At 48.1% G+C, this 15,183-nt stretch overlaps 1 protein-coding gene across 4 annotated transcripts in view; it reads right to left on the reverse strand.

The window, feature by feature from the left end:
* tweek (transmembrane protein KIAA1109 homolog tweek) overlaps positions 1–15,183 on the reverse strand; it is a 576,634-nt gene that overhangs the window by 55,529 nt on the left and 505,922 nt on the right. For all 4 annotated transcript variants that reach the window (XM_070534911.1, XM_070534912.1, XM_070534910.1 and 1 more), the window contains one exon: positions 471–811. In XM_070534911.1, coding sequence (XP_070391012.1) covers positions 471–811 — 341 coding nt within the window. The remainder of the gene's footprint in view (positions 1–470; positions 812–15,183) is intronic.

Genomic DNA, 15,183 nt, shown 5'->3' on the forward strand with positions numbered 1-15,183 from the left:
AAATAAACAGACCCTCTATGAAACCAAGACCATTGCACAGCAACAACTCCTTCATCACTAACATTGGGCTGACGCCAAGTACTAGCCACACAGGAGTTAATAAAGTCCTATTAGTACAAACAGCCTTGGAGTGGAGTAGTAGTCACAGCAGCCTCTTGTTTTATCTCAGCCCATCTCCTCCTCTCAAGCTATGGGGTCACCATGTGTTGTGACACTGTCTGACTGCAACTGCAGTGGCTACTACTCATCCCCACTTATATGGCTTCACCAGGTACCAACTGCACTAAATCTAGGAGGTCCAGAGAAAAGACATCACATGCAGGATGTGCGGAAACACATCAAGAGGCACTTCTGGCATTTACGAATTATGGCATTTGTCTGGCACACTCAAAACTGGTCTTTGATGTTCCCCTACCAAAGGAATGTTTCAAGTTGTTTTGCTTAAGGGTCAGTGAATGGCGAAGACACACCTTGACAAACTCCACTTGCAGTGACAATGAGTCCTTGCGCTCTGTGACAGCCAGTGGGGAAGCATCAGCTGTGGCAGCCATCTTTTTGGCCCCACCATATGGGTGGAAAATGTAGAGGGAGAAGTCGGCCAGGCAACCCGTGGCTGACAGGCCACCCACTGGCCCTTCATCGGCCCGTTTGGACGAGAAGGCCAGGTCCACCGAGGGAAGCCGCAACAGGCATTCCACTCGCGACACAGGCAAGCAGCTGAAGCGCAAGATGGATGGCTGCATGCGGAAGTAGACAATGACGTCCACCGGAAAAGAGCCATACTGGCTCTCTTCTAGTACCAGGCCTCCATCTGCGAGAACAAGGCACGCAACACTGCAAGGGCAGCAAAAGGGCTCAAGAATTAAATGCTTCTTGTTTCTGCCTCTGGTACAATCTATGCATCATCTCTGGTATGAAACCTGAATTACTGCTTCATTTGGACCAGAGTGTGGCAACCATGGAGTACTGCGATTGTGTCACACAATAACTGTGCTTGTGTAGGAACAAAAGGCCTGTCCACTACACAAGCATACAACTGAAACACTGCAGCTGATACCTGCTTTGCTTTGTTTTATACGTTGCCCATGGTGCTACATCTATACAGTATGGCAGGTGCAGCAAGCATTGGTTTCATTCTGATTCATAGTAAGGTGCTCAGTGTAAAGAAAGAGCACGAGACTGATGGCAACAGTGTTGATTGCAACCCATGTAGCATCATATGTATACTAAATTATATTCTGATGCTTAATAAATGAGAAGAAAGGGGGGTTAACTACCTTTCGCGAAATGTGAAGGCTGTGGGATCATTCCCCACCTGCGGCAAGTTGTTTTACCATCCACTTTCATTTCCATTAATTTATTGTTTCTTTATTTTATTTAGTAAGCACATGTAATTTCCCCTATGTTGTTCTTGGTGTCAGTGTTTGTTGGCTTTTTATGATTTTGATGTGCAAGTACACTGTGGGCCAGATTACCACTGACAATGAAGTTATTAGAACCTACAGGCACACAGCAGCGAAAACCATGCTTATTATTTTAATTATGATATGTCAATAAATACTGCTGGATGCCTATTTGAAACATCCAATGCACTGCAGCATTAAGAAAAAGAGCCCAGTGTACATCAGTAACGACAAAAGGAAAAGCAATAATTATGTGCTAATGCAATAAGTGAAAGCAATAGCAATAAGGAGGAACATTATGCATTTTGCGAAGACAGCAGCGTGAAATAACCTAGGCAGAAGGAGCAGCCCCCCCCCCCCCAAGTGCAAGTGAGGAAACTAATAACTAAAGGTAGTTTTGTGGGATTCAGACACAAGGAGTTACAGGCACATAGCGCAATAACATGTGACATTACATATGTGCACCTTCATTGCAGAATATAAGTTTAGTGGCATGCCCTCAAGTATTCTAGAAAAAAATGCCAGGCATTTGTTCTTGTCTGTGGCAGTGTTTTACTGTGGCAGTGCTTTGCCTCCTGTAATATTAAACTCATTGTTACTTGGTTGTTTGATACATATGAATGAATACGCAGGGCTGTTGTACCATTGCTGCTGCACCATAAGGGCCACACTGCAATGAGGTTGCCAGAATTTACTATTCATATAAGCAGCCAAAAAACAGCAGTTTCCATGAAAATTTCATTAAGAACAGCAGAGAGGGTGATGAATTCCTTTTCCTCAGATAAATCCAAACAAGACAGAAGTTCACAGGAAGACAGAGGTTTAAAGAAGGCTTGTGTGAATATTCTATATTTTCTCATGTTTGGCCAAATGTTATGCTATTTAACATTTGCTTTGGTTCGAAGTTTAGTATTTAAAATTTTATTCAGAATCAAGTAATATAAATTTTACAACATATAATCAATGGTTCCAGTTTCTACGAGGAAGTCATGTGCTCTTAACATGGCCAAAACAAGCTAACGATGAATCTGCTTATAGCTGCTGACCAATCTCTCAGACTTCAATTATTTGAGTGTTTCATGGCACTCCTACATCTCTATTGAACTAATGTAAATGGTGAATGAAGTTTAAAACACTACACAGCATCATACTCAATTTTTTGGCGATGATTTGCAGTCACAAAGAAAGTCAGCACATACATACACATACAGGTTGACCTCGCACATTCACTTTTGTTGGCTATGCGATTTCTTGGCTTTCGAAAAGCCGTACAACCAGTGCAAAAAGGTTTACATCGACTTGGTACCAAACTGTAACTTTGGTCACCAACACCCAATAAAAAAGCCCTGGTTAGGCCTAACATCCATAGGTGTAACCCATTAATGATTGGTCCTGACATCATGTACATGAATGAGGACGACAAGGCAGTGTTCGGATTCGCAGGTCAACAGCTGACATTTAGAATGAGCATGCCGCCTACTAAGCTAATCAGTGCACCTACTGGATGAGACAGGCTGAGCTCGTGTGGATGGCAAAAACACAGAGCTGGTCTTGTCCAACAGCCTAAACTGTTAGCATCATGCAGACATGGTCGCAGTTCACTTGATTGCAATGACACGTACTATACAATGGGCCGTGTGATGGGCGAATGCAAAATTCTCCTGTGAACATGAAAGAAGTGAAAGTTGAAGCAGCCTGAACCACATACTGAGCAAAATTCTGTAAGCAAGGTTTCCACACTGCTGATGCTTTAAAAAATGTTGAAAATTTCGAGTTTTGCAATGAAAGTCTCTGAATATAAGAGCATTCCTTTTCTTTTTAAAGATTTGTCAACTTCTGTCTATTCTTTCAAGGTGTTATGCAAATATCATGACTACTCAAACTATTTGCTTCAGAATTATTAGACACTACTATTACTATTTGCCTCAAACCAAAAAAAAATATATTTGCACAAGCATGTACTCCGTTTCATGCACTTAGCAGGCAGCGCTGTGGAAGCTCCGCAAGTATTGCTACATCATGGAAGTCTCACTCTGCATTGCACTTGGCAGTTTGACCTGCAACATTTATATGAAACACCTACCCCGTATACTAAAGCTGCTCCTTGTTGATGCAAATTTAGCTCAAATTGAGCTTTAGCTACGCATATCTGTGGTTTTAGTAGGTGACATACTTTGTTCTCATCGCAGTGCAAGTGATGTGCTTCAGCCGCTGATTGCAGAAACATGTTACTTTGCCTGTATGGCAGTAAATAAATTTAGATCTCCCACACCGTTCACCTAATAAATGTGGCATGTTTTGCAACATACAAGTACGAGACCTAATTTTACTTTGAATTACAGGGCAATACCAAATATTTTTCTTTCATATGTGATGCACTACTTTTTGGTCACGGATGCGACCATTGAGAGAAGTATGGTCGTGATGATGTGGATAGTGGTGCGTGGTGGCGACAAGACCAGCTTTGGATGATGATGGTGTTGTGGCAACAACAAGAAGAGAATTGGTGATGGTGATTGCAGAAGTAGATCACGTGCCACCAACAAGGAAGGGGCGTGCAGAAGGCGCAGAGCGTGAGAGCGAGCGGAAGTCTCGAATGGCAGCTCGCAGAACGGTGGTTGAAGGCTCGATGACCGGTAACGGTGTGTCGTCCTGTTACCCTGCGGACCTGGTCGGAGATCTTGCTCATGGCTGGGCTCTCCTGTGTACCAGTGGCCTCCTGTTATAGCAGCCTGGTGCAGTGCTTCCTGCTGGAGACCGGGACACCTGAGCTACCTGCCTACTGAGCGAGCTGATGACTGGCGACTGGGTGTCCTGGTTGCAGATCCCGCTCATGGCTGAGCTCTCCTGTGCACCAGTGGCCTGCTGTTATAGCAGCCTAGTGCAGTGCTTCCTGCTGGGCACCGGGCGCCTGAGCTACCTGTCTGCCGACCGAGCCCGACGTTCTAGTGGCCGAGGCATTACAGGCCAGGTGTTACGGGCCAGCTACAGCAGTGACCAGGTGTTCTACTGGCCTGGTGTTGTGCCGGCCTGCTGTTCCCTTGTTTCCACGTCGCGACAAGGTGCAGCGTGATGATGATGGCGTAAGATGTGGTCGTCGCAAGCAACGCACCAGCTGTCTTCAGTGTCAGACGACGCAGCTGCGCACTACGCAATGACAACCGTCATGGTCACTGCAACGATGACGCGCACCGGCAAGTCGTGATGCATGAGTGCTAGGCACATCCTTATATAGATGGACAAACGACTTCCGAATTCTAGTCCGCGTGTATGTAAATTGTCTGTATCGTGTTAGCGTGTCTGTATAAAGTCTGTGTTGCATGTAAAAAGCTCCTATCTGCCATGCCATTATTAAAAGGATCCTGGGCCCAACGGGAACAGCAAGTTTGTTTCCATCACAATGGTCAAACAAAGCATGTCACTGGAGCAAACTTTTGGCAGCATATATGTAATGTTCCTCCACCCTCCATTGGGCAGGTGAATAAGCTGGAGCAAAGTTTAGTGCAAGTGTTAAAAATGAAAGGGAGCATTTATTTATTTATTTATGTTGTAGTGAAGAGGAATGCCTGGCGCCGCAGCCACATCGCCAGTCGCCCGGGAAGCACGGGCTCGAGATTGCCTGAGCTGCTCTGGTTGAGACACGCTGCCTGCTGCTCTCTTGTGCTGCATTCATATTAGATTCTGGTGGAGGTGCTACAGTTTTCCTCAACCTGGAATTACGCACCCGAACTCTACCATCCGTCATGCCTTTTGACCCCAGCCGGACATCCCCACTGGTTACTCCAGCCATCGTATGTGCTGGTGCCCAGCGTCAGCGGGATCCTGATATCTTCAGTGGCACCAATGAGAAAGACTGGAATCGTATGAACACGCCAGCAACACCAACAAATGGGATGATCCCCTAAAGCTCGGCAATGTGATCTTCTATTTATCGGGCGTCGCCTAGCTGTGCTTCAAAAACCACGAAGTCGATCTCCACACGTGGGCTATCTTCAAAACCGGCATCACAGAAGTTTTCAGCCGCCCTGGAATGAGCAAACTTTGCGCTGAACAACACCTACGAAGCCGATCCCAGCAAACTAGCAAAACATTCACCAGCTACATAAAGGACATCGTCGACCTCTGCCGGCATGTCAACTTGACGATGGCGGAGGCGGACAAGGTACGTCACATCATGAAGGGCATTTCCTACGATGCCTTTCATATGCTCTTCTCCAAAAACCCAGGCACTGTCTCTCAGGTCATTGAGCTTTGCCTTAGTTTCGATGAGCTCTGCAGACAGCGCCTTTTCACGAGGCGCCCCCCTACGTCCGACGAAACCCTCGCGGGCATGACTGCGGCTCCTGAGGTGGACTCCCTGCTTGGCCAGATAAAAGAGTTCGTCTGTGTTGAAGTCACTCATCAGCTTTCGCTGCTGTCCTCAGCCACGCCACCACCTTCGCCTTTGCCGGCCAACCTTCGCCTGGTCATCCACAAGCAAGTGTGCGCAGCTCTCCCTTCTGCCCGCGAGACTCCGCCTGTGCCGACTCCCGTCGCCTTTCCGAAGTGAGTTCACCTCTCAGCTATGTCAAGGCTCTCATGCGGCCACCACCTCCGACCTTTGTGCCATCCCCTTCGGTCGTGCCACTGCGTCCAGCTCCTCACTTCGTTCAGCCACGGTACGGCAGTGGACAATGGCGCACTCCTGACAACCGGCCAATATGTTTTGCGTGTGGTGTACCTGGCCACGTTGCACGATTTTGTCGTCGCTGCACTACGTCCTACCGCCGTAGCTTCGATGCTGCACCATACGTTTTTCCATACCCGTCATCCTCTGCGTCTCAGAACCCCGGCCAGATGTCTTCCTGCTCGGACCAGAACCCTCTTGTTGACCGCCGTTCACCATCGCTCGCTTTCACAGATGCGCCGTCGTCCTCCTTCGCTGGAATGGGCAAACTAATCATCGCAGTTCCAGAGGCAAGAACTGAGTCACCCACAAACAGACCAAGGCCTCTCCCTTCTCCGACTAATGTTATTGACGTATATGTGGACGGCGTCGCTGCACTCGCCCTCGTTGACACTGGTGCCGCAGTTTTAGTTATTAGTGCCAAACTTTGCCGTTCGCTCAGAAAAGTCACGATGCCACTGTCCAACATGTCACTTCGTACTGCCAGCGCAGACCGCATCACGCCTACAGCTGCGTGTACTGCTCGCGTTGTGATCAATGGCCTCCTCTACATCATCGAATTTTTGGTGCTGTGTTCTTGTTCCCACAATATTACTTTGGGCTGGGACTTCCTCTCCGCTAATAAGGTTGTCATCGACTGTACTTGTGCTGAAGTGGAATTTCAGACGCTGTGTAATACCCCACTCCTTGACGCTCATGAACCTGACGATAAAGTATTTGTTGCTGAAGATGTTAAAATTCCACCGCACTCATCTGCCCTTGCCACAGTGTCATGCAACATTGTTGCTGATGCCAGCGCACTTTTTATGCCATCTGCAATTTTCGCTGGTCGTTAATGTTCTCCGCTACCTTTCGCCCTTTTGGACGTTCATGCCGGCGTCAGCAGATTGCTCGTTGCCAACCGACTATCCTGTCCTCTCACTTTGCTTCGTGGGGAGTGCGTTATCCGTGCCCAGTGTGTCCACCCTGCTGCCATCATTGATGTGCCAACTAGTCCCATCGCCACTCGTGAGGTCGCCGGAGTGACCTGTAACCCCGCGCAGGAGCCGACTTCGCCTGATGTTTTACATAGCTCGATCACCAACACATTGACTGTTTCTCAACGCGCCCAGCTTCTACGCCTTTTCGACAAGTTCCGTACGTCTTTCGACTGCCAGCATGTTCCCTTGGGCCGCACATCAACTGTTTGTCATCGCATCGACACAGGTACCAGTGCGTCACTGCGACAAAGACCATATCGCGTATTCGCGACAGAGCACCATGTTATTGACGACCAAGTAGCTGACAGGCTCAAGCATGGCGGCATTCAGCCTTCGGACAGACCCTGGGCATCTCCCGTTGTTCTTGTTAAGAAGAAGGATGGATCGATACGATTCTGTGTCGATTACCGTCGTCTTAACAAAATAACTCGTAAAGATGTTTACCCTTTTCCGAGAATTGAAGACGCCCTTAACTGTCTCCAAGGTGCAGAGTTCCTCTCTTCAATCGACTTACGCAGCGGCTATTGGCAAGTCCCTATGGCACCTGAAGACCAACCTAAGGCGGCCTTTGTAACATCAGATGGCCTATATGAATTCCGTTTCATGCCTTTCGGGCTTTGCAACGCCCCCGCAACATTTGAGCGTATGATGGACAATCTTTTGCGGGGTCTCAAGTGGAAAACGTGCCTGTGCTACTTAGATGATGTGGTTATTTTTTCGCCCGATTTTCCCACCCATCTCTGTAGGCTGGAGGAAGTGTTGCAGTGCCTAACTGCCACCGGCCTTCAGCTCAACCTGAAGAAATGCCACTTTGGTGCAAGTCAGCTCACCATCCTTGGCCATGTAGTATCTAAACACGGTATTCTTCCTGATGCCATCAAGCTCCGTGCAGTTGCTGATTTTCCCAAACCTTCCTCTGTAAGAGAACTTTGCAGCTTCCTTGGCCTGTGTTCTTACTTTCGCCACTTTATTCGGAATTTTGTGTCCATCACCACTCCCTTGAATCAGGTTCTACGGAGTGACTTGAATGACTATGCCTGGTCGTCTTCTTGTGACGATGCCTTCCAAGAGTTGTGTTGTCTACTGACCTCGCCGCCTATACTGCATCACTTCGACCAGACAGCTCCGACCGAAGTACACACCGACACCAGCGGTGTTGGACTCGGCGCTGTGCGAGCACAGCGCAAATCTGGATTCGACGAGTACGTCATTGCATACCCAAGCTGCACCCTCACCAAAGCCGAGAAGAATTATTCCGTTACGGAGAAGGAATGTTTGGCCATAATCTGGGCACTTGGTAATTTCGACCCTACCTCTATGGCCGCCCCTTCGACGTGATTACAGACCACCATGCGTTTTGTTGGCTGTCCACGTTGAAGGACCCCTCAGGTCGATTAGGTCGCTGGGATTTGTGGTTGCAATATTTCAACGTGCGCATTGTCTACAGGTCTGGCAGCCACCTCACCGATACCGACACGCTTTCCCGTTCACTCATGTCAACCGAAAGCGATGCCTGCCTCTCTGCTGTTGACCAAGTACTTTCGTTCCCAGCAGGCTGCGACTTGGCTTCGGAGCAATGCAAGGATGCCTGGATTAGTACTCTTATCCGCTTCCTTTCAAACCCGTCGACTGTTCCTTCACCTTCTCGAGCTTTGCGCCGTCAAGCATCTCACTTCGAAATTCGGGATGGACTTCTCTATCGCCGGAATTACGTCTCTGACGTCCGCAAGTGGTTGCTGGTCATACCTCGGCATCTTCGCGGTGAAATATGTTCTGCCTTCCACACTGACCCACAGTGTGCACATGTGGGTGTCTTCAAGATGTACACCCGGCTTCGCTCCAGGTTTTATTGGCGTGGCATGTACACCTTTGTGTGCAAGTACATTCGGTCGTGCCCTCAGTGCCAACGCTGCAAGGTTCCTGCTCAGCATGTCTCTGGTCCACTCCAACCAATCCCATGTCCTGCCAGGCCCTTCAATCGCATTGGCATTGACCTGTATGGACCCCTTCCGAGTACGGCTTCCGGGAACCGCTGGATAGCTGTCGCCATCGACCATTTGACGCGATACGCAGAAACAGCCGCTCTGCCTGCTGCCACCACTCGCGATATAGCATCCTTCTTCGTGAAAAACTTTATTCTCCGTCACGGTGCACCACGCGAAATTTTAAGTGATAGAGGTCATGTCTTCCTCTCTGAAGTCGTAAACGCGCTCCTTGCTGAATGTCGCATCGTTCATCGCACCACCACCACCTACCATCCTCAAACTAATGGTCTGACGGAAAGATTTAACCACACCCTTGGCGACATGCTCTCCAAATAAGTCGCTTGTGATCACACTGATTGGGACCTCATTTTGCCATTAATCACATTCGCCTACAACACTGCACCACAGGTGACCACAAACTTCTCCCCATTCTTCCTCTTGTATGGCCGCGAACCTTCGACTAACCTCGACACCATTCTTCCGTACAGACCCGACTCATCCGCATGTACGCCCTCCTCTGATGATGATGATGATGTGTGGTTTTTTGTGGCGCAAGGGCCAGGTTTGGCCAAAGAGCGCCATGACAAGTGGTAATGTTGACGATGTATTATGGAACATGTAACTTGGCTGTAAAGTGGCCTAAAAATATTCGCTGTAAAGTGCGTAAAATTAACTTGTTATAAAATTATGGCGATGACAGATGACGAATACTACGAACATTAAAATCCATCGCAAAAGACTGATGCAGAATAGAAAATATATGAGATGGTAAAAATGCCTGGAGCACTGTTGCCTCGCCAGAGCCCTTGAAACATAAGGGCCTAGAGGCACGTGCTACACGAAAAAACTATCGCAGCGCCATCCTCTGAAGAGAGGAGACGCTACGAACATGCTGGGCTAACAACATGCAACACAACATCTTTCAGATAACTTAGGACTGCGTTAGTGTCGAAGAGCGGTTCTGGGCCGAGTAACATTACAGGATGAAGGGGAATATGCTGCCGGTATGCTAACGGAAAATGTTTCTTTCTGTCAAATTCGGCTTTCCGACACTCCAGGAGGACATGGAGGACGGTCAGCCTCTCTCCGCATCTCCCACAGGCTGGAGGCTCACTTCCGGTGAGTAGGAAATTGTGGGTGCCAAACGTGTGTCCTATTCTGAGACGACAGAATAGGACATCCGTTCGGCGCGATTTTGTAGTAGACGGCCAAAATCCTAACTGTGGTTTTATCAGGTGGAGCTTATTATCCGTTTCCGCATCCCACATGTGTTGCCAGTGATCTCGCAGCCTCCTTCGCAAGAAAGGCCTCAGATCTGTGACAGGCACTGCAGCGGTAGGGTTAACAGCTTGCAATGTGATTGACGTGGCCATCTCGTCCGCCAGAACGTTACCTTTGATTCCCCTATGGCCAGGGACCCAGCATATTATGATGTTCTGGTTAGTTGAGCACGCTTTGCACAAGACCGAATATAGTTCATTAAATACGGGATTTTTATGTTTGCTGAGTGACATTAAGGCCTTCACGACGCTGAAAGAGTCTGTATAGATCGCTGCTTTCGGAAGTTTCGATTTTCTTATGTGCTTTACAGCAGAGAGTAGTGCGTAGGCCTCGGCCGTAAATATACTTGTTTCCGGATGCAGTGCATCGGATTCCGAAAATGATGGGCCGACGGCTGCATAGGATACCCCGGCATTTGACTTCGAAGCATCTGTGTAAAACTCTGCGCAGGAGTGCTTGTGCTGGAGCTCTAGGAAATGCATTCGGATTTCGGCCTCAGGAGCGTGCTTTGTAACTTTTATAAAGGATATGTCACACTGTATCACCTGCCACTCCCAAGGAGGTAAGAGCTTGGTTAGGTGCATTAATCGATGCTCGAGGAGTGGGACATGCATTTCCTCGCTAAGCTCCTTCACACGCAGCGAGAAAGGCTGTCTTATAGAGGGACGATTGCTGAAAAGTGTAGCGCACGTCATATCGGTAACGTTATGAAAACATGGATGTTCAGGATTGGAGCGTATTTTAAGGAAATATGTAAAGCTGATGTATGATCTCTGTAGGTGGAGAGACCATTCATTTGATTCTACATATAGACTTTGTATGGGACTCGTTCTGAAAGCGCCAGTGGCCAGTCGGATTCCTAGATGGTGCACTGGGTCTAGCATCTTTAGTGCGCTCGGGGCGGCAGAGTGATAAATCACGGCACCATAGTCTAGTCGCGATCGAATGAGGCTTTTATATAGATTCATTAAACACTTTCTGTCACTACCCCACGTAGTCTGGGATAGAAGTTTCATTATATTCATTGTTTTCAGACATTTTTCTCTAAGATGTTTAATGTGGGAGACAAAAGTGAGTCTGTAGTCAAGTATGATACCTAGGAATTTGTGCTCTTTGCTGATAGGTATTCGTTGTCCACACAATTCTAAGGAAGGATCCGGAACCAGGCCTCTCTTTCTTGTAAAAAGAACGCAAGAGCTTTTGTTAGGATCGATCTTAAATCCATTCTTGTCTGCCCACACTGAGACTTTGTTCAGGCCATGCTGTACCTGTCTCTCGCAGACTGCGAGGTTACAGGATTTGAAAGCTATTTGAATGTCGTCCACGTAGACAGAGTAAAAGATGGCGGGTGGTAATGAAGCACGAAGCGTGTTCATCTTCACTATAAAGAGTGTGCAGCTGAGCACGCCTCCTTGGGGTACACCCTTTTCTTGCGTAAAAGGGCGTGAAAGTGCATTGCCGACTTTTACTCGGAAGGTACGATTTGACAGATAGCTTTCTATTATATTATGCATATTACCGTGGATGCCCATTTCTGACAAGTCTCTTAAGATTCCGTAACGCCACGTCGTATCGTACGCCTTCTCCATATCGAGGAATATGGATAAGAAGAATTGTTTGTGTACAAATGCGTCCCGGATATTTGCTTCTACACGTACAAGGTGGTCAGTTGTGGAGCGTCCTTCTCGGAAGCCGCACTGATAAGGATCAAGAATTTTGCTCTGTTCAAGGAAAAAGATGAGTCGCCGATTTATCATTTTTTCGAACACCTTACAAATGCAACTTGTGAGGGCTATCGGGCGGTAACTTGCCACTGAGGAAGGGTCCTTGCCTTGTTTCAAAACAGGGATCACAATGGCTTCCTTCCATGCAGCTGGAAGGTACCCTGCATCCCAAATGGTGTTGAAAAGTGTGAGTAGTGTAACCTGCGTGTCATTGTGTAAGTGTTTGAGCATTTCATACATGATTCTATCAGATCCTGGTGCGGAGCTGTTGCATGCGCTCAAGGCAGCTCTCAATTCGGCAATACAGAAAGGACGGTTGTAAGGCTCATTCTCTCGACCTTTTCTTGTTAATGGCTTACGTTCTTCTATTTGTTTATATTTTAGGAAGGATTGCGTATAATGATTTGAGCTTGATACACTCTCAAAGTGCTCTCCGAGTGAGTTGGCCTGATCTTGCAGTGTATCTCCCTGTGTGTTTACTAGGGGGAGTGAATGTGTTTGCCGCCCTCTAATCCTATTTACTCTGTTCCAGGCTTTGGCCTCATCCCTAAACGAGTTAATACTTGATAAAATCTTGCGCCAACTTTCTCGTCTGGCCTGTCGGCGGGTTCGCCTGCCTTCGGATTTTACTTTTTTTAAAGTTGACTAGATTCTCTGCGGTGGGAGAAGCGCGTAGCAACCCCCACGCCCTGTTCTGTTTTTTACGAGCGATCCTACAATCGTCGTTCCACCATGGGACACGCCGTTTGCAGGCCAAGCCTTTCACTTCTGATATGCATATAAATGCGACATCTATTATGAATGCTGTAAAAAACTCGACTGCAGCGTCAATTCCTAACGAAGACAGGTCAGCTCATGAGATACTAGTTAGGGATCGAAATTTCTCCCAATCAGCTGTCTCAATCTTCCACCTAGGAGCGTATGGTGGATATTCGTTTTCTGTATATGATCTTAGCAGTATAGGGAAGTGGTCGCTACCGTAAGGGTTGTCGGTAACTTCCCATTCAAGTTGAGGCAGTACAGACGGGGAGACTATACTAAGATCTATTGACGAAAAGGATCGGTTTGCAAGAGAGTAATATGTGGGCTCTTTCTTGTTGAGAAGGCACGCTCCATAAGAGAAAAGGAACTGTTCAACAAGGCGACCTCGCGCATCTAAACGAGAGTCGCCCCACAGGGAGCTGTGCGCATTGAAATCGCCAAGAACAGCATAAGGTTCTGGCAATTGATCGATCAAGGGGTGAAATACGTGTTTGTTCAGTTGGTAATGCGGGGGTATGTAAAGGGAGCAAATGGTGATGAGTTTGTTTAGTAGGACAACTCGAACCGCCACTGCTTCAAGGGGCGTTTGTAGCTGTAAAGGTTGACATGCAATACTTCTATGAGTAAGAATCGCAACATCACCCGATGATGCGACGGCATCATCGCGATCTTTGCGAAACGTAAGATACGTACGGAGAACGTTTGTGTGTTTAGATTTTAAGTGTGTTTCCTGTAAACACAGCACTTTTGGATTATGTTTGTGGATGAGTTCTTGCAAATCATCAAGGTTTCTAAGGAGACCTCTGATGTTCCATTGAATGATTTGTGTATCCATGTTTAAGGTAAATTGGTGCTGTGTTTACGGAAACGGAGTGGATGCCTTATATTACAGAGCCCTTTCGAGGCCCTGTAATAGGTGTTTTGTTCTTTCTGGAGCGTTCGAGCGATTCTCGACGCTCCTTAGGCGTTTGGTGCGCCTTGCGGTCAGGTGTAGTGTCCATTGCCTCGTCTGAGGCGCCGGACAAGCGCTCTTGCGAGCGAGAGGTTTTCAGAGGGAGTCCCGCCTTGGAGGGCAAGACCCCTGCGCCCACCAGCCCGGAGGTCGATGGGGTTCCCTGAGGGATTTGGCTGCGCTGGACGTTGCCAGCGCTGGAAGGGACCTCGGAGGTTGGGGCAGCCTCGGCTGCACCCACCTTTGGGGTGGATGGTCCCTTTTCCTCGGTTGACGGAGCAGCGCAAGCTGCAACCGCCGCGGGGGCAGATGGCGTAACTGCCGACTCACTGCCTGTGGGTCGGACAGCCGCCGGAGGCCGTTGCGACGCTGCCCCCTTACGCACCACATCGGCAAAGCTGCTCTTAGACAGGTATGACACCCGCCTACGTGCCTCCTTGAAAGATATATTTTCTTTGACTTTGATTGTCACAATCTCTTTTTCTCTTTTCCAGGACGAACAGGCGCGCGAGTATGCGGCGTGCTCGCCATCACAGTTGACACAATGTGGAGTCTTCTGGCATGTTTCGGAGGAGTGTTCAGTGTCACTACACTTGGCACATGTCAGCCGGCCTCGACAGTTCTGTGAACTGTGGCCGAACCTTTGGCACTTAAAGCATCTGAGAGGATTGGGCACGTATGGCCTAACACGAAGTTTGATATAACCGGCCTCGATGGACTCGGGGAGGACACTTGAACCGAAAGTGAGTATCAGGTGTTTCGTATTGATCTCTTTACCGTCTCGCCTGATCTTAATTCGCTTAACATTTATGACGTTCTGTTCACTGAAGCCCTCCAAGAGTTCAGCTTCAGTGAGCTCTAGCATGTCATCGTCCGACACAACGCCGCGGGTGGTGTTCATAGTACAGTGCGGGGTTACTGTTAGTTGGTTATCCCCAAATGACACTAGCTTAGGCAGTTTCTCGTATTGCTTCTTATCGCGGAGCTCCAGGAGGAGATCACCGCTTGCCATCCTGGTCGCCTTATAACCGGCTCCAAAAACATCAGTCAGGGTCTTTGATACAATGAAAGGTGAAATGGTGCGTACTGGTTTGCCTGGTGTTTCCGAGTGAACTACATGGAAACGTGGAAAGTTGTGGACTTGGCGTCCGAAAAACTGAAAAACTTCATCAGTGCGCCCTCTTTTCTGAGGGCGATCAGGGAATGGAGGAAAGGAGCTATCCATAAATATATGTGAAATTTCGGCAGCAACGCTAGCCACCCACCATGGAGTCCAACAAGGGGACGCTGCAGGGCCTGAAAAACAGGCCTGCAAACGCCAGCTGTACGTTGCCGCTATAACCTAATATGATATAACCAAGGTTGGCTACTCACACGAGGTTAACCCTTGCTGCCAGGAAGGTCGGAAGTAATAAAGAAATGAGAAGGAG

The sequence above is a fragment of the Dermacentor albipictus genome, chromosome 3, assembly GCF_038994185.2.
Source record: "Dermacentor albipictus isolate Rhodes 1998 colony chromosome 3, USDA_Dalb.pri_finalv2, whole genome shotgun sequence".
NCBI lineage: Eukaryota > Metazoa > Arthropoda > Arachnida > Ixodida > Ixodidae > Dermacentor > Dermacentor albipictus.